The sequence below is a fragment of the Hypanus sabinus genome, chromosome 15, assembly GCF_030144855.1.
Source record: "Hypanus sabinus isolate sHypSab1 chromosome 15, sHypSab1.hap1, whole genome shotgun sequence".
NCBI lineage: Eukaryota > Metazoa > Chordata > Chondrichthyes > Myliobatiformes > Dasyatidae > Hypanus > Hypanus sabinus.
Window position 1 is genome coordinate 44,570,397 of NC_082720.1, and position 19,573 is coordinate 44,589,969.

General features: G+C 38.5%; 1 protein-coding gene across 1 annotated transcript in view; it reads left to right on the forward strand.

The window, feature by feature from the left end:
* The first annotated feature begins 200 nt into the window (after positions 1 to 200).
* The window catches only part of LOC132405153 (nuclear factor NF-kappa-B p105 subunit-like), a 52,086-nt gene continuing 32,713 nt past the window's right edge, over positions 201 to 19,573 (forward strand). The window contains exons 1-6 of the mRNA XM_059989855.1: positions 201 to 247; positions 3,636 to 3,757; positions 9,837 to 9,927; positions 10,541 to 10,581; positions 17,577 to 17,675; positions 18,644 to 18,792. Coding sequence (XP_059845838.1) covers positions 9,837 to 9,927; positions 10,541 to 10,581; positions 17,577 to 17,675; positions 18,644 to 18,792 — 380 coding nt within the window. The 5' untranslated portion in view covers positions 201 to 247; positions 3,636 to 3,757. The remainder of the gene's footprint in view (positions 248 to 3,635; positions 3,758 to 9,836; positions 9,928 to 10,540; positions 10,582 to 17,576; positions 17,676 to 18,643; positions 18,793 to 19,573) is intronic.

Sequence of the window (19,573 nt, forward strand, 5' to 3'; positions counted from 1 at the left end):
AATATTCAGAAAATGATGAAAACTGTTGTTCACAGTGCTGTCCAGTGATACTCTTTTAATCTGTAATCCATTTACCAATGCCGAGTCTGTGGTTAGCCAAAATCAATCAACTCTAGATCTCATCATGGCCTTGATCCAAACATGGCTCCACAGAGCAAATACCAAATGGTGGAGAGCCAGATGTTTTTGAAGTCAACATTATAACTCCTAGTGCAAACAATGGAGGCTTCAGAGGTAGAAAATGGAGGTAAGCATTGAAATTTCTCCCTGGATTAGAGTAGTTTCATATTTATTAACTACAACCCAGCTCATTAATGCAAATGATAAACTAAACTGACAGCACAAAATTTTGAGGAAAAAATATAAATAAAATAAAAGTTTATTTGAATACTGTTTGAGGGAGCATCTTGTCTTCAGTTTTGGGATTTATTTGAGGTAGCTTAAATGAATTGTAAAATATTTTAAATGGATAAGCCTATTTTGAACTGCCCTGAACCATATTAGTAGTTTAGTGTCATTGCTATGATGGAACAATATTGTAAAGATTGCTAAAATAAATACAACTGCTGTGAACTCTGTTAAAATGGTTTAAGGTCAAGAACCACAGCATGGTAGTCAGGTAAATCAGAAAGATTACTAACTGCAAACAATTTGCTCAAACAGAAATTGGTTTAAACATTATGTAATGTTAAAGTAGGGGGACACTAATATATACTGTGACGTTGGAAGTAAATAAATAGCGTGGCTTAGGAGAAATACCTTGCATTTACTGCAGACATGCTGTGAAGATTTGATATTTGAAAGAAACAGTGCAAGAACACTAACCAGTAGAGGGAACAGAGGGGTTGAAGCATTAGGGAGCCATGTTGCTGAAGCAAGTGTTACAGACACCATAACTGGGTCACTTACCAGCAAAGATAGAGAGGTCCGTTGAAGTCTGATGGTACTATTTTTAACAGTATTTATTAGTAAAAATGCACAAAAATAATATCAATGCAAACATCCAGATAATATACGTCATCAATACTAAATCTAAAAGTGCGGGTATAATAATAATCAATAAGAAGTAGCTCTATCATTGTCTAGGGGATAATGTATTGTCCGATGGAAATATAAAAGTCACTCAGTTCATTCAGGCTGCAACCTTTTGTTGGATTCAAGAGAGAGATTCTTAAAAACTTGCCAGCTTTTCCTTTTTATGATTTCGATCCTTCGAGAGTTCCATTGGTGTGGCCGGTCCTTTAGCTAAAGCCGTTCTTCCATGGCAAGCCCGCCAATTCCCAGGCAAAGGAAAAGGGCGCACGCGAGCCCCCCACTGGCTGTTGCTATTAAACGCTCTCACGGGACTTCTAGCGTTTCTCCTGGTGCGTCCAAAGGGGTTGTTCCCCAAACCCTCTTTTATCCTTACTCACGGGGTCTCAGTTGTCAATCAGGTTGGGATGATGCAATCCCTCAACCAGCCCACTCTGGTTGTCCCCTGAGGGGCTTCAATGAATAGTACAGTACTCAATACACAATCCCGTCTCCAAGAGACAATGGCCGTTATCCGTGGCTTTGTCTTGCTGAGGCCAGGACACATTCCAAAACCTTGAGGATTCTCTCTCATTTCCTGGGTCCCAGACACGAATTAATAGCGATCTTGTGATTCTCACAAAGGAGGGGGCGACTTTGTACCCTTCTGCCCCTCAGAGTTGTGGCACATTTGTAACACAAGCAATATTTTGTAATTTTGGGATAGAACTCCAGCTATCTGAAAGTAGCAAGACAATTAGGGTGGTAAAGAAGGTTTACTCCATACTTGCCTTTATTAATCGGGGCTTGGAGTATAAAGGTTGGGAAGTCATTTTGCAGCTGTATATAATCTTTGGTTAGGCTACATTTGGTATATTGGGTGCATTTCTGCTTGCCATATTATAGGGAAGATATGGATGCTCTGGAGAGGGTGCAGAAGAGGTTCACCAGGAATGTTGCCTCGATTGGAGTCCATTAGCAAAAAGGAGAGGTTGGACAGACTCAGATTGTTTTCTCTGGACTGTCAGAAGCTGTCAGAATACTGACCTGATTGAAGTACATAAAATAATTATAGGTTTGATAGCTATAGACATTTTCCCAGAACAGGCAGGTCAAATACTAGGGGTGTTTAAAGTGAGAGAGGGAAAGTCTAAAGGAAAATTATGTGGCAGGCTTTTTTTAACACAGAAAATAATAGGTGTCTGATGATAGACTAACAAGGCAGTAGGCAATTAATAAACAATGGCCCAATCTTCAAATGAGATGGAGTTGATAATAAATAAAAAGTTAGAAGTAATTTGAAAGGAGTGGGTTAAGATAGTTTGGGAATAGGTGAGTAGGAAATATAATCAGAGAGAAATGAAAGTGGAGTGAGACAGAGAGTGACATATTGTAGAATTAGAGGGAGAGAGAGAGAGGGAGAGGTCAACAAGTCACAGCAAGTCAAAAGAGACCCATGACACAATCACTCAAAGAGAACTCTTACGGTTTTGAATAACACACTGTAATTTTGTTGAGTTTGCTTTTTTTACTGGATACCTCAAACCACTACACCTAGGCCCATGGCGATTTATTACAATCATCAACAAATCACTTGAATTAAAAAACAACTTACAGAGAAAAGCAGTATTTTACACCCAGTAACCTTTCTGTACTTTTAACGGTTTACAGCAAACAAGTTACACTCCATACATTATACTTGATCCCAATGTGCTTGTTTTATTTCAGTGTTATATTTCCATGCCAGTGAGCTTGTTGTAAAATTTCAAACATTGCTCTGATATCTGTGCAGAAACCACTACTTTCTGATACATATAATTAACCATTTTACGATAAGGAGGAAGAACAAACCGTGCCACCCTTTTGCACAGAAACTCAGCAATTATTTTTAGTTGACTGTAGTGTGTAATAGAATGATACTGAGTAAGCTCTGCTCTCCGGAATGAAAATATACCTTGAAAGTGAAACTACTAATTTAATAGATACTGGAAAGCAGTGTGTGATAATCTTGCAATAAGGTGAAAATCATAAGCATTCTCAGCTACATAGATAAATGGTATAAAATGTTGTTTTTTTAATTTGGTTCTTCAAATATATTTACAGAGGCCTGAGAAGTAGGTAGAAAGGGGATTGGGCAGTAAGTGGGAATCAGTGGTTTAGCGAGTATCGCAAGGAAGACAGAAAAAGCCGTGGAGGAAGAGAGTCAGAAACCTTGAAGGGATTTATGGGAAGTAGTGTTTAATGCCCACATATTAGAATGTAATGAGATCACACTGGATATTCATTTGCCACAAATGGGGTTGTCACAATGGGAAAAGGCCATGATCCAAAAGCTACAGTATTGAGAAAAGCAAGGCTTCTACAAAGACAAAGCAAGAGCATTGAAAATTACATGCTTGGAGATAATATTTGTTCTTAATTAAGAGATGTTAAATCCTCAAATGTATTTTCTTGTTTTTGTTCTTACAATGACATGTAACAGATTGTATTTATATATAGATACCTTTCTATATGAGCTGAAAGCCATTGCAATTTGCAGAAATATCCCTGATGCTATTGAAGCATATCACCAATGAACTCTCAACCAATCACTTTGCTGAACAGCTAAATCATTTGCTTAACAGAAAGTGTAACAGCTACATGACCTAAGCGAATAGGATGGACAATGATTCAAAGCTTTACTCTACTGATGAATTCTTCCAGCAACGAAGCCTGAGAATTCCTTTATATTACGAAGGACTTAAAGGTATTGTCCATTTTTTGCTGTAGACGTATACACTTGAAGAGACTTGGAAAAGATGTTTTATTAAGTTAGAGTGCTATTAACTAATTCATATTTATGCATTTTTGAAATATTATACAAAGGATAGCTTCTGGTATTAGATACTTTTATCAGCGTAATGAGACTAATGTTCACATGGGAAATTTGATATTGATAGGGTAGAATTGGACCTGACAAGAAAATGGGGTCAGCAGACAAATAAAAACGTTAACAACAAAAGTCTGTTCGGCCATTTCAAGGACTGGTCAGTTAAAGCATTTTCCTGATTTAATGTTTGAATCAAAGTAATATGATCCAGGAGCCAGATTGTTCTGATAATAACATGGTGTGGTGATATAGAAACAGAAGCTTAGCAAATTAAGTTTGCATTTATTTTTAGTATGCCTCAAGGAATAGAAATGCCCCCCCCCCTCAAAACCAGAACATGATCAGTGCGACCATTAACATAGAACTGTTTCATGTAATCCTCAGTGTCCCTTGCCCTTGTTGCTGGGCAGTACAATGTGATGTTAGCCAACCTCAAGTTGATGAATTGTTCTTGGCTGTCTGTTTGTCTCTCAGCAGCTTAGGGATTTGACATGAAAGAGACAAATTCTCAAAATTAAGGACAACAGTTCAACAACCAATGTTCATTCTTCCAGACAGCTGCCCAAGATTGGAATTAGTCACTTAAGTATTTGTTAAAAAGTACAGAGCATCCACATCTTCCATGTCTTTGAGTTATAAAAGTCAATTATCTGTAAATTGCACAAGATCCCTGATGCCAGGTGGCTTCTTTTATTTTGCTGTTCCAGTTGTGCATCAGAGTTTCACTTCTGCTTTATAACTGCTTTTCAAGTGGTAAACAGTACTTAAAGATGTAACTGAATTACTGAGCAGAACCAGCTAACATTAATATAAACTGTGGTTTAGATCTCTTACTTTGAAATATATCATTTGTGTGCAGCCATTTTAACTATTAAAATTGTGTCTGGTCTTTAACTCAAAATATCAATTTATCCAAATGTTTTGAAAAGATAAAAAAGCTGTGAACAACTAATATCTGAAGATGGGTGTTGGATTGGAAGATTGGAATGAATACATTAAACAACATAGAATACATTAATAGCAAGGAAAAATTAGAGTATTTGATTGATTTAGTCAAAAATATAAAAACAGAAGTAAGACTATTTAAATAATTAATAAAGAAAGTTAATGAGCAATGGTCCCAAAGAAAGTGCTTCAGGATAATAATGGAAAATGAAGAGGTGACAACTTAATTAAATTGGTATTCAGCAGCAGACTTCACAATAGAAAAAAATATTTCAGAGACATTTCAAGACTAACTGTATTTTGGGAACTACAAGGGAGGGAGGAACTCATGAAAACTACAATCACGGGGGAAATAGTACTGAGCAAATGATCAGAGCTGTGAGTTGACAAGTCTCTACTTCCTGAAGGACTTCATCATTAAGTTTATTAGATGTTGCTAGGGAGGTAGTTGAAGTGTTGGCTTTAATTTTCCAAAATTCCCTAGAATTAGGGAAATTTCATTACAGTGGGGCAAAAAGCAGGTGTTACTTTTTTATTCACACAGAAAGGGTGACAGAAAGCAGGAAACCATAGGCAGTTAACTTAACATCGGCCACAGGGAAAATGTTAGAAATTATTACTAAAGACATTGCCGGGTACTCAAGTTCATTTAATGAAAAGGAAACCATACGATTTCTCTGGAGAAATCTTGAAAGAAATCATGGAGATCTTTGAAGAAGTAATATTTGAAGAGGATATAAGAAGGCTATGAAGGGATATAGACGGGTTAAATGAGTGGGCAAAGATCTGGAAAATAGAATACAATATGGATGAATGTGGAATTACCATTTGATGAGTTCTAAGCTGCATTTGATCTGGGCGTCTTGGTGCATAGAGGTATTTTACTAAGGCAGGGTTACTGGTACATGAAATAATTCTGAACTACAGACTTACTTCAACAGAAATTGTTGCTTATTGTCATCAAATATAAGAATAGTGAGACCATGCTTCAGTTGTCTAAGGTAATGTGAGGCCAAATCTGGAGTAATTTGCTCACAATTGTTTTCCCTATTTAAGAAAGAACTTCAACATATTAAAAAAAAGTTCAAATGCTTATGAGCTCAGGGCCTTGTAATAAGCTAGCTGTCTTATGAAAAACATTGGACAGTATAGGCCTCTTTTTGCTGCTATTTAAAACTGTACATAGATATTAAATCCTGAGGGTGTATGTAGAAAGAATGCTTCCTCCTTCATTAGTATATACAGTATTTCCTATATTTTTTCCTGTATTTCATTCAGAGTTTGAGGAGATTTGATTTGTCATCTAAAACATGGGAAAACCTCTACAGATGTACCATGGGCAGCATTCTGACAGACTGCATTGCCCTCTGATATGGGGGGGGGGGGGGGTTGGTGGTAGTGGGAGGCTACTACACAGGATCAAAGTGAGCTGCAGAAAGTTGTAAAACTGGTCAGCTCCATTTTGTGTACTAGAATCAGGTTTAATACTTCTGTCATGAAATGTGTTGTTTTGTGGCAGCAGTACATTGCAATGCATAATTTAAAAAAACTCTTAAGTTGCAATAAGAAATATATATTAGAAGATTAAATTTAATAAGTAATGCAAAAAGAGAAAAAAAAGAAAAATGTAGTGAGGTACAGTAGTGTACGTGAACTCATTGTCCATACAGAAATCAGATAGTGGCAGGGAAGAAGCTGTTGCTAAAACATTGAGTGTGTGTAGTCAGATTCCAGTATCTCCTCCTTGATGGTAGCAATGAAAAGAGGGCTTGTCCTGGATGATGGGGGTCCTGGATGATGGATACCACCCTTTTGAGGCATCACATTTCAAAGAAATCCTCAATTCAGGGGAGGCTAGTACCTGTGATGGAGCAGGCTAACTTTGCAACTTTCTGCAGCTTTTCCTGATCTTGATCAAAAGCCCCTCCACCACAGAAGGTGATCCAACTAGTTAGGATGTTCTTCATGTTACACCTGGAGAAATTTGTGAGAGGTTACAATCAAATCAGCCATAATATTACCATGTGGTGAATGAGGGTTAAGGGACTGAGTGGCCTGCTTCAGTGCCTCATCTGTATGTTTCAGCAGAATCATAGGATAATGTTCTCTCCAAAGTAAAATTATTGTGAAAAGCATTTCAAAAAATTTAACATTGATTCAGTCACCCATGGAGACTTAGTTTGTAAAACAAACATATTCTGGAATGTCTGACCTAATCACTGAACACTGAATAGATGTAAACTGAATTCCTGCAATGAACTACAAAGGTTCTAAGATCTACCAATTTTGGGTGACTTCTGAGTTGCAACAGGATCTTTTTTCCCGTTTATTCTTGACGTTAGAGATCAAGACATTAGGCACAGGTGTGCATTTTTCTCAAAGAACCATCACTTCCCGTGGAGTCGACCAGTGTGAGGATGGCTTTGGGAGTAATGGGTGCTGTTAGATACCAGGCTATTGATACTTAAGTTACCCTCGCTTTCCCAATGACAATGGTTATGAGCATTTTCCTGGAAGTACTCATGTCATCAAAGGATTCTTCAGACAGTGGCTGAGCTAATTTGTATGGCCAGTAGGCGGATTGTTTAGTCAGAAGATGTGTCATACATGATGGTAGCTTGCTGTTTTTTTACATATTATTGGTAATGGGCTAGAAGAGAAGTTGAGGCTGATGAAAAAATTGCAGATCACCACCAGACAGAAGTTTGCCCTAACCCAACTGCCTGGTCACCCATGACTGATCCAAATATCACCCACATAATCTTGTTAAGGCCACTTCTTCCATCCTGTGCAGGAAAGTGATACCTAGGTGATATTCTGAGGTCGGTGAGAAGAATGAAACAATTTCCAAGTAGAAGAGTGATAGGATAAGTAGACAGAATAGTAGATGGGAATGGTGGCAGATGCATTGAACTGAAGGAAAATTGCGGTAGTCAGACCTAAAGTGCAAATGAAGCCACAGAGTGAAATGAACCTCAGTTGGATTTGGATGGACTAGTAAAATAACCTCTCAGAATCCTGCTTCCATTAAAAATGGGGAGGTATTTTCAACAAGCAACAGTTACGAAGTGTGCGTTTTGCGCCTTGTTGGGTGTCTCAGACCTGTTTTAGCTGGTGTTCATCTGTTTTATGAGGACTTTTAGTTCATGTATTCAGGTTACATTATATCCTTCATTAAAATATTGCTCATTTAACCCCATTTGTGTCAAATGCATGACATGCACACAATAAAATCTCTGCATTGACCGGTTGAGGTTCCACAGAAGTTTCACCCTGAGAAGAATCAATAGGTAAAATAAAATTACAACAAGTTATGAGAGGTTGAATTTGAAGTGCAGAATAGTATGCCGTGAGCCGTACTTTGAAATAATTTGCCTAACTAGTGATTATGAACAAAGAGGTAGCATATATCCTAATCAAAAACAGCATACAATGTACAGAGCAAAACATCCAAAATGCTGAAGGAAGTCAGCAGTTTGGGCAGCATCTATGGAAAAAAAGAGTCGATATTTCAGGCTGAGCCTCTTCTTCAGGACTGAGAAGGAAGTGGGAAGATGCCTGAATAAAAAGGCGGGTGTGGTGGTAGAAGGGAAGCTAACCAGAAGTGGGAAAAATTGTGCTGGAAAAGAAGTAATCTGATAAGGAGAGGAGAGCGGACCACAGGAGAAAGGGAGGCAGTGAGGGACGCAGGAAGAGGTGATAGGCAGGTGAGGAGACACAAAAGGCCAGAGTGGGAAATAGAAGAAGAGGAGGGGGTGAGAAAACACTTTTAGCCAGAAGAAGAAATCAATGTTCATGCCATCGGGTCGAGGCTACCCAGACAGAATACAAGGTGTTTCTCCTCTACCCTGATAGCAGCCTCATCTTGGCACAAGAGGAGGCCATAGACCGACTTATTGAAATGGGAGTGGGAATTGGAATTAAAATGTTTGGCCACTGGAAAGTTACACTTTTGACGCATGGAACAGAGGTGCTCGTACAGACATAATCAGACTCATGCCTAATGGCCTGGTTAAAACAATGATACATTTAGTTGTAAATAATGATGGATAACAAAATAAGAAGGCACTGAACATATACCAATCTTCAGCACTGACAGGCCCTGCATATGAGTGTTAAGGCAAGAGTGAAATATCCAAATCCATGAATGATTCAGCTGGGGCTGCCTCCTGAAATCCCAAGCATCACAGAAGCTATTTCAATTCCAAATCTAGAAATCAAGAAATGGCTGAGCACATCAGATACTGTGAAAATTATGGGTCTAGAAACATAGAAATTGTATTGGATTGCACAATGTTCAGTTCTATTCACAATTCCTCTGCAATTCAAACAGACCATACCTTTGACTCACTTCTTGACACCATAAGGTCTTACTACTATTAGAAGACAAATGTCAGGAGCAAGGCATTTTCTGCTTGTTTATATTCCAAAATACAGCTACATTTATTGATGTATTTCTTGGATTCCCACAACTGCTGTGAATGTCCAAGTACAACAGGCCAATTGGAACTGGAGGATTTGTGGATCCCATAGAAATGCTTGGTGATGGATCCACCACTAAGAGTTCAGTTTAGTCATATGTCTTGATATTTCACCTGACAGAACGCATAACATTTATGGCCTGATTGTCAAATTGCTAAAATTAAGTGATTTGCAGAGAGGATTCAATACCCATAGAGTCAGCTTGAAAGCAGACCTCCAGCCCAACTACACCATGCCAACAACAGCATCCGCCATTAGTTCCAATTGCCACTGTTGGGCCCATAACCCACCAAGCCCCTACCCTCTGTGTACCTATAAATGCCTCTTAAATTGTGTGATGGCAGGCTGAATATTGCCTATTATTACACTGATGTCAATGGAAATTGGTAGAAGAACATTATTTCAAATGCAAAACATATTTTGTAAAAAAAAGTGTTTAAAATTATTAAGTCTGTTCCTTGGTCTAAGATCTCTTCCAAATAATTTCCATGAAGGAGGAATATTTTTTATGATTACTATTTTTTATCAGATGGAGAATATAGATCACTACAATAACTTGGACATAGACTATGTCCTCAACTATCAAGATTTGAACTCTGCAGCTCCTGTTTCACACTTCAGTAAGTGGCTATAATTATTATTACTGTACAATAAGGAACAGTTCACTTTTTGTTTTCTATATCAAGTAAAGTTACATCTTTGGTGTCCAGAGCAAGGAGTTCTTACCAAGCTGATGGCAGAGTTAAATTATACAGTGCAAACAGCTGATTGTACACAACTTTGCATGGGAAGCTAACTGAATAATTATGCATACCAGTCTCTGAGCTTTGGACTATGGGGTTATTCCCGTTTGAACATCTTAGGTTGATATACATCCAATATCAGCAGGCAAGATAGATATTTGTATACTCTAGCAGCCGGAACTAGAAAAATGTACCTAGCCCCACTTTCTGGTGCAGGAATGAGAGTAGTATATTATTGAGGCCATGCCTGTTATAGTAATTTCAACTGGTTTTCCACATCAAGGCTCACTCAAAACTTGAAATGACCAGTCACTTACTGCACATCTGCAGATTTTCTCTTGATTGTGATTGAGCCACTTCCTAAACAGATTTCCTGCCATATTTCAGTGTAAGTGTTGTGGTAAGAAGACAAATATCAGTGCCTTCTGATTAATGTGCATCTATTGGCCTCCTAAATAATAACTAATGTTGATATTTTTTTCATTTTTAGCATGTGATCCCTACATTGAAATTATTGAACAACCTAAGCAGGTAAGCTACAAAAAAAATCTAATAATCTTTTTGGTTTTACTGGAAACACCAAAATTTAGGCTTTAGATGAAGGAGTATATTAGTCATATGGATTGCAGAGGTGATTTTTCATATGTCAGGTCATATTCTGCATGGAGGTCGGTTACCAGTGGTGTGCCTCGGGGATCTGTTCTGGGACCCTTACTCGTTGTGATTTTTATAAATGACCTGGATGAAGAAGTGGAGGGATGGGTTAGTAAGTTTGCTGATGACACAAAGGTTGGGGGTGTTGTGGATAGTGTGGAGGGCTGTCAGAGGTTTCAGCAGGACATCAATAGGATGCAAAACTGGCCTGAGAAGTGGCAGATAGATTTCAACCCAGATAAGTGTGAGGTGGTTCATTTTGGTAGGTCAAATATGATGGCAGAATATAGTATTAATGGTAAGATTCTTGGCAGTGTGGAGGATCAAAGGGATCTTGAGGTCCGAGTTCATAGGACAGTCAACGCTGCTGCACAGGTTGACTCTGCGGTTAAGAAGGCATATGGTGCATTGGTCTTCATCAACCATGGGACTGAGTTTAAGAGCTGAGAGCTAATATTCCAGCTATATAGGACCCTGGTCAGACCCCACATGGAGTACCGTGCTCAGTTCTGGTCACCTCACTACAAGAAGAATGTGGAAACTATAGAAAGGGTGCAGAGAAGATTTACAAGGATGTGCCTGGATTGGAAAGCATACCTTATGAGAATAGGTTGCATGAACTCGGCCATTTTTCCTTGGAGCAATAGAAGAGGTGACCTGATAGAGGTGTATAAGATGATGAGAGGCATTGATCATGTGGATAGTCAGAGGCTTTTTCAAAGGGCTGGAATAGTTAGCACGAGAGGGCACAGTTTTAAGGTGCTTGGAAGTAGGTACAGAAGAGATGTCAGAGGTAATTTTTTTACACACAGAGAGTGGTGAGTGTGTGGAATGGGCTGCTGGCAACGGTGGTGGAGGCAGATACAATAGGGCCTGTTAAGAAATATCTGGACAGGTACATGGAGCTCAGAAAAGTAGAGGGCTATGGGTAACCCTAGGTAATTTCTAAGTAAGGACATGTTTGGCACAGCTTTGTGGGCCGAAGGGCCTGTATTGTGCTATAGGTTTTCTATCTTTTTATGTGTCATTTGACTCAGTTACATTGTAGAAAAATGTGAATCTATGGAAAAAAAGAAGACAGGAACTGAAATCATATAAGATCTTTACCTTTTCAGCTAATAACTTGATAATAGACACTGAAGAAAATTGGGTAGGGAAAGGATTTGGTCAACTAAGCTTATTCATTTATCAGATATCTTTATTTTTCACTCATCTTTCCAGCACTACTAACAAAGCTTCTTTATTTCTAGTTTTTAATCTTGGCTGCTAGTGAGTGAAAAAAATATAGAGCCCTCTGGGGTAGAATTCATAAAACTGCACTTTGCTTGTATGATTGGGCTAACTCTCAGATGCCTACACTGAATTTATGGAAATCTGCTAGTTTTTAAGGTTACGGTGTAGATCATTGTCTGGTATGTACAGAAACCAAGTACTCTTCAGGCTTTTAAGTTTTAAGGATAATAATCATTTAGTAAGGTTGAAAACTTTTTAGTTTTTATTCTTAATTAAAGTGCCAAGCATTTATATTCCTTCTGAGCTGAGTTCTCAGCACACTTTTGAGATAAGGAGGGGTTGGGTTTGCAGAAGGAAAATGAAGTGCAGGAAGTTGGAGAGCATTTGGAGCAGTTAATCTTGCCCACTGACACTTTCTAGCATCATAAGGTACCTAAAATAAATTCAGGAAAGATGTTTTTGAGAGATTGGTTAAAGGAGGTGCTCTAAGCTAAGAATAGAAAAGTAAAAACCAAAGTAAAAATTTGTGTCAAGTAAATATAAGGATTGATTATCTGACTGTTGGTGAAACATTTTGGAGGTCTGGTCATGTAACATGATGTGGCAATTCATGATTTTTCAACTTTTGGTATTAAGTAAGTGCTGCTTCTTGTGAAATCGGTAAGGAAATTGACTGATGATGACTTCATTCATACAAGTGCAAAGACATACAATTATTAAAAATTATAAAGAAACTCAGTGCAAAAACAGGAATAATGAGATAGTGTTAATGGGTTCATGGACTTTTCAGAAATCAGATGGCAAATGTGAAGAAGACATTTTTGAATCATTGAGTGTGTGTCTTCAGACTTCTGTATCTGCTTCCTGTTGAGAAGAGGGCATGTGCTGGATGGTGGGGGTCCTGAATGATGGATCTACTCAGCTGAAGCACTGCTTCTTGAATTGTCCTTGACAATGGGGGGGAGGGGGTTGTGCCCATGATGGAGCTGGCTGAGTCTACAATCATCTGCAGCCTCTTGTTATCCTGTGAATTGACGCCTCCATACCAGCCTGTGATGTAACCATTCAGAATGCTTATATCAATAGAATTTTTTTAAGTCTTTGGTGACATCCCAAATCTCTTCAAAATCCTGGCTAGAGCACTTGATGATTTCATCAGTGTGTTAAGCGCAGGCAAGGTCCTCAGAGATCTTGACATCCAGGAACTTGAAGCTGCTCACCTCTTCCATTACTGACCTTTCAATGAGGACTGGTGTGTGTTCTCCTGACTTCCACTACCAGAAGTCTGCAATCAGTTCCTTGGTCTTGCTGAAATTGACTGCACGGTTGCTACTGTGACATCACTCAACCAGCCAATCTATTTCATTCTTGAACAACTCCTGTCACCATCTGAGATTTTACCAGCAACAGTTGTATCATCTGCAATGTTATAAATGGTGTCTGAGCTGTGCTTAGCTACATAATTGTAAGTTTACTGATAGTAGAGCAGTGGGTTAAGCACACAACCCTGAGGAGCGGTGATAACATCTCCTTGTTGACAACCAAAACATTGTCAACAAGGAGATGTTATCTCTGATCCATGCCCACTATGGTCTCCTGATGAAAAAAATTGAGGAGCCAATTGCAGAAGGAGGTACAGAAGCCCAGGTAATTAATACTGAGGGGATGATGATATTGAACATTGAGGTATAATTAATAAACAGCAAAGTTCAAGTTCAGAATTCAAAGTAAATTTATTATCAAAGTACATATATATCACTAAGTACAACCCTAAGATTTGTTTTCTTGCAGGCATACTCAATAAATCCATAACAGAATAATCATAATAAATTCAAACAAAGACTGCACCAACTTGAACATTCAACTAGTGTGAAAAAGGCAACAAACTGCCTAAACACTAAAATAAATAAATAAATAAATAAATAAATAGATAGATAAATAAATAAATAAACAGATAGATAAATAAATAAATAAATAAATAGCTAGATAGATAGATAGATAGATAGATAGATAGATGAATGAATGAATGAATGAATGAATGAATGAATGAATGAATGAATGAATGAATGAATGAATGAATGAATGAATGAATGAATGAATGAATGAATGAATGAATAAATAAATAAATAAATAAGCAAGAAGAGGGCATGACCTAGATGGTGGGGGTCCCTGATGATGGATGATGCTTTCCTGTGACAATGCTCTGTGTAGATGTGCTGATTGTTGCTGGGGGGTGGGGGGGGGAGCTTAACCTGTGACGGCCTGGGCCATATCCATTATCTTTTGTGGGATTTCCCATACAAGGGCGTTGGTGTTTCCAAATGATGCTATGCTGCAGCCAGTTAATATACTCTCCACCACACGTTTATTGAAGCTTGTCAAAGTTTTAGATATCATGCTGAATCTTCACAGACTCCTAAGGAAGTAAAGGTGCTGCCATGCTTTCTTTGTAATTGCACTTAGGTGCTGGGCCCAGGACAGGTCCTCCGAAATGATAAGCACCAACAAACTTAAACCAACTAATCCAACAAGATGCTGACCCTCCACTCCTGATCCTCTGTCAAAGATTGGTTAATGCACCTCTGGTTTCCTTTTCCTGAAGTCAATAATCAGCTCCTTGGTCTTGCTGACATTGAGTAAAAGGGCTGGTGTTATGGCACTGCTCAGCCACATTTTTAATCTCCCTCCTGCATGCTGATTCATCACCACCTTTGATTTGGCCTGTGATAGTGGTTTCATCAGCAAACTTGAATATGGCATTGGAGTTGTGCTTATCCTCACGATCATAAGTGTAAAGCCAGTAGAGCAAGGGACTATGCACACAGCCTTGTGGTGCACCTGTGCTGATGGAGATTGCGGAGGAGATGTTGTTGCCAATCCGAACTGACTAGGGTCTGCAAGTGAGGAAACCAAGGATCCAATTGCACAAGCAGATATCCAGGCTGAAATCTTGAAGCTTATTGATTAGTTTTGAGGGGAATTATGGCATTAAATGCTGAGTTGTATTCGATAAAGAGCATCCTGATGGATGCGTCTTTGCTGCCCAGATGTTGCAGGGAGAAGTGAAGAGCCAATGAGATGGCATCTGCTGTGGCCTGTTGTGCCAGTAGGCAAATTGGGGCAGATCCAAGTCTCTGCTTAGGTCCGAGTTCATATGTTTCAGCACCAACCTCTAAAGTCACTTCATCACTGTGGATGTAAGTGCTACTGGATGATAGTCATTGAGGCAGGTTACTATGTTCTTCTTGGGCACCGGTATAATTGAAGCCTGCTTGAAGTGTATGGGTACCTCAGACTGTTGAAGCGAGAGATTAAAGATCTCAGTGAACACTCCGGCCAGATGAACAGCACAGGTCTTCAGTAATTGACCAGGCATCCCATTGGGGCCAAATGCTTTTCATAGATTCACTCTCCTCAAAGCTGCACGCACGTCAGATCAGAGACAGAAATCACAGGATCAGTGGGGGCTGAGAGACATATATCTGCAATAGCCTCACATATATCGAGAAGGCATCGGGTGCACTGTCTCATGACTGATGATCACAGTGCACAACTCCTCTAGTGCCAGCTTGATATTTACCATGGTGGACTATACAACATTACCAGGATAATTGTGGAGAACTCTGCCAGTAGGTAAAATGGACATCATTTGACTGCCAGATGAGAAGGACTGAGAATGATCTGCCATGTTTGTGTTAATCATGAAGTAACATAAAAAGAATCACTGTCCCCTACGGAACACCACTAGTCACCAACGGTCAATCTGAAAAGGATCCCTTCATCCCCACTCTTTGCCTTCTGCCAGTCAGCCAATCTTGAGTCCATGCTAGTAGGCTCTTATCCTGTTTAGAAGCTGCATGTGCAGCAGCTTATCAAACGGCTTCTGAAAATCCAAGTAAACAGCATGTACTGGCTCTTGTTTGTCTAACCTGCCAGAATATCTTCAGTAACTATTCCATAAATTGTTTCCTGGATCTCCTAAAGAAGAAACTAAGTGACTGTCCTATTAATGTCTGCTCTCTGAAGAATCATTGCCTTTTCTATTGTTAGAATAGGGAAGGTTAAGATATTAATGGTATCAAATTGAAAAAAGAAGGCATCAAATCAAATAAAAAAAATGCAAATACTGGAAATCAGAAATAGCAGATTGGGTAGTATTTTGGGAGAGACACAGTTGTTTCAAATCAATTCCTTTCATTAAAACTGAGAAAAGTTAGAATTAACAAGCTTTAGGTTGTTGAGAAATGTTGGGGGTGGGCAGATGAGGAGAATAAAGAGAATGCTTATGATCTGGTGGAGAGTGAATGAAACTAAGTGACACAAGAGCTGTAGGTGTTGGCAAAGAGAAGCTGCTGAAGGCTTGTTAATCTCAGAAAAGATGTTTGAAAAGCTGTAATTAGTAAGATACAAAAAAATAGAACAACTTAAAAATTCTGGGTCTGTGAGCTTATAAAGCATTACATATGCCAGGAAACTGAAATAAAAACAAAATATTGGAAACACTCTGGGAGCAATTTTTTTTTAAAGATGGACAAACTATAAACTTTCACCAGAACTGGCCAATTCTGATATAGCCCAGGAATGCTGCTTACTTAAAGCTATGGAATTTCTACGAGTTGTGAAGGGCTCGGTCAGAAAGTGGAGTTTAAAGTGGAAATGGGAAAGAGAATTAATGAAATGGCACGCACAATGCTGCAAAGATTATGGCAGGACAAAATATGATATGTTTTTTAAAAAAGGCAAAGTATGGTAAAATGGAAAGGAGAAGGCTAAAAAATGATTGTTTGCTAGCAAAATTTCTGAAATTAAGACAGTAGGAGTTTCTAAAAGCATATTGAAAGGTAGACAATAACTGACTCACAAAACATATACAGTGCTGTAGTAGGGCATTCTGTCCCTTGACTCCATCTAGCTCTGTGCAAGAGCAAGAACAATCCATCCAGTACCATCTCTCTGCCTTCACACTATAGACCTGCACGTTATTTGTTTTCAAATACATATCCCCCTCCCTTTTGAATGCCAGTACTGCACCTGCCCCCACGACATTCTGAACACCAGCCACAATAGCTACACTGCATACTCCTGAAGTTACTGATTCTCTTATAAAAATTATTATAAATATGTATAAATGATTCTTTTATAAAAATGTTTGAATACATTCAGAACCCAGGCCTTAGGTTCCATGGTTTCTGGATAAAAGTTACAGGTAGAGTATTAAATATCAAAACAGTACTATATCAAGAAATAAAGCAGTACGCTTCACTAGTTAACATGCAAATATGGCAGATGGACGTTCAATGTGAGCATTTTGTATGTCTTGAGAACCTCAGATATTTTAAGAGCAGAAATATTTTAAAGCTTTCGGACAATGGCATAAAATAATGATTAAGATGTTAGTCTTGTTTCAAAGGAGCCACCTGCAAAGGGCAGAAATTATGCAAGAACTGTATTAAGCTCAAGTTTAAAGGGACGCATCACATAAATACCGGGTACTGTACCTCAGATGCATTGGAAACATTACCTCAGATACGTACAGTCGTGACTTTTTCTTTGAATATTGAAAATCAAACTGGTTACGTAGCTGTACCATTATTCTTTGAGGAACACAATAACTAGTTCATTGTATTTCTGTTTTGAAGCGAGGCTTCCGGTTTCGTTATGGATGTGAGGGACCATCTCATGGTGGTTTACCCGGTGTTACAAGTGAAAAAAACAAAAAGACATACCCAACAGTGAAGGTAGGTGATGGAAGCAAAGCTATGAACAGGAATAACCTTCTAAATCCTTTTAAACATTTTGTTTTGTAACAAAATTAACACCAAGTTGCAATAAAGAATTGTACAAGAACTTGATCATTATTTGTAACAGGAGGGGCCTAATGAACTTTTACACAAGCTGAGTATTTCTATCTATGCTCATTTGCACTTTAGAAGAATGAAAGATGATGTTAATCAGATGGGAAAAGTGTGTTTCGCTTCACATTGAAATATAGAACCAGAGGCCATAGTTTCAGACTACAGGGTTGCTGATTTAACACAAAAATAAGTAGGAATTTCTTCTCTCCAAGGATTGTGAATCTTGGGAATTCTCTATCACAATGAGATCTGGAGGCTGCATCATGGAATATATTCTAAGTTGAAGGGCTAGCATACTAGTATCTGTTCCTTCACTTCACACTCGCAGTTTGAAAATGTTGCTGGCCTTTGTTACTTCTTTTGAATTTATTTTTCTTTATTTCAATATTTCAATTACTGTTAACATTTAATGGTTTTATAATTGAATCTATTTGTTATTATTAATTATTTTCTAAACTATTTAATTTTAAGCTAATTAAACATACATCAATTATTTCCAAATGTCTCTGATGATCAGTTTTGTTTAGAGATAGCTAAAAAGGGCATTCACAGCATGGAGGTGAACAAATGCCATTGGGCAAACCAATAACTGTGCCTCAGCTCTCATCACCTGAGGCCTAGTTATCATGTGTGAGCACTCCATTTCATGAGTCAGGCCAGGCGATGAGGCCTCACCATGCTGACAGCCTCAATAGCACAAAATGTTGGTGCAGCCCTGGAACGAGTAGTGAAATTAATTTTATGTTTTTTTGCTGCTTTTTAAAGCAATATCAAATTCCCTCCTCTTTTTTTTTAATGTTTCCTTGGACTATGGCACCAAATGATCAAAAATCACAACCTTTTCCTTTTAGGTCCATAACTATACAGGCCCTGTCAAAATTGTGGTGCAATTGGTTACCATTGATGAACCTCCACTTCTGCACGTGCACAGCCTGGTAGGAAGACAATGTAAAAATGGAATCTGTGTGGTCCAGATAGATTCTGAGGACATGACTGCAAGGTAGGAAAATAGAACAAGAAATATATGAAGTTTACTGTTGATCCTGTTTATTTAAGCTAAGAATTTGAAATTTACATACATTTTAACCAATCACTGTGGCATCAGAAATACACATTGTAACAAATGTTCAAAAAGGTAGCATTCAAATTTAAAATGCAATGGGAAACTTGCATGCCAGGGCTGTAAACTGTTGCTGCTAATTATAACAAGGAAGCAAGTTTAATCTAACTAATCCCAAGGAATTTGGGTGTAAAACACATTTGATTGTCTGTATTGTCATTAACAGTGCATAACAGGAGGCCAAGCCTGTCCAACCAAATTGCCACCCTACAGGTTAGTCAAATGTGAAGCTGATATAGAACGACAAGGGAGAGCTCAGTTTTCCATCTCCATCAGTCAGAAAAATAACAGTTATACCAGTCTTTACGAACTACTTCCCCAGAAAGCATGTGATTTAAAGGGCCAACCCTCCTTGTCTTCTCTGAGCGCAAATACAACCTCTCATGTGTTTCATTCTTTCCTCATGGAGATCAGGGTGACTGTCACTCCCAGCTTTCTAGAATTAGGATCACTCCAGGCTGCCCATTTCAATCTCTGCCACACCTCAAAGTTTGTTTCTCCCTTTTGTATTAGGGAAGTCATCCAAGGAGAGGGAGCTTCACTCAGAGGACCAAGCAGAATAGAAAGGGCGATTACAAGCTTTCCCAAAGAGCAGACATTAAGAAACTTGATTCATGAACATACTTCCTTGTCAACCACCTGTCAGGATTACCTAGCTGAA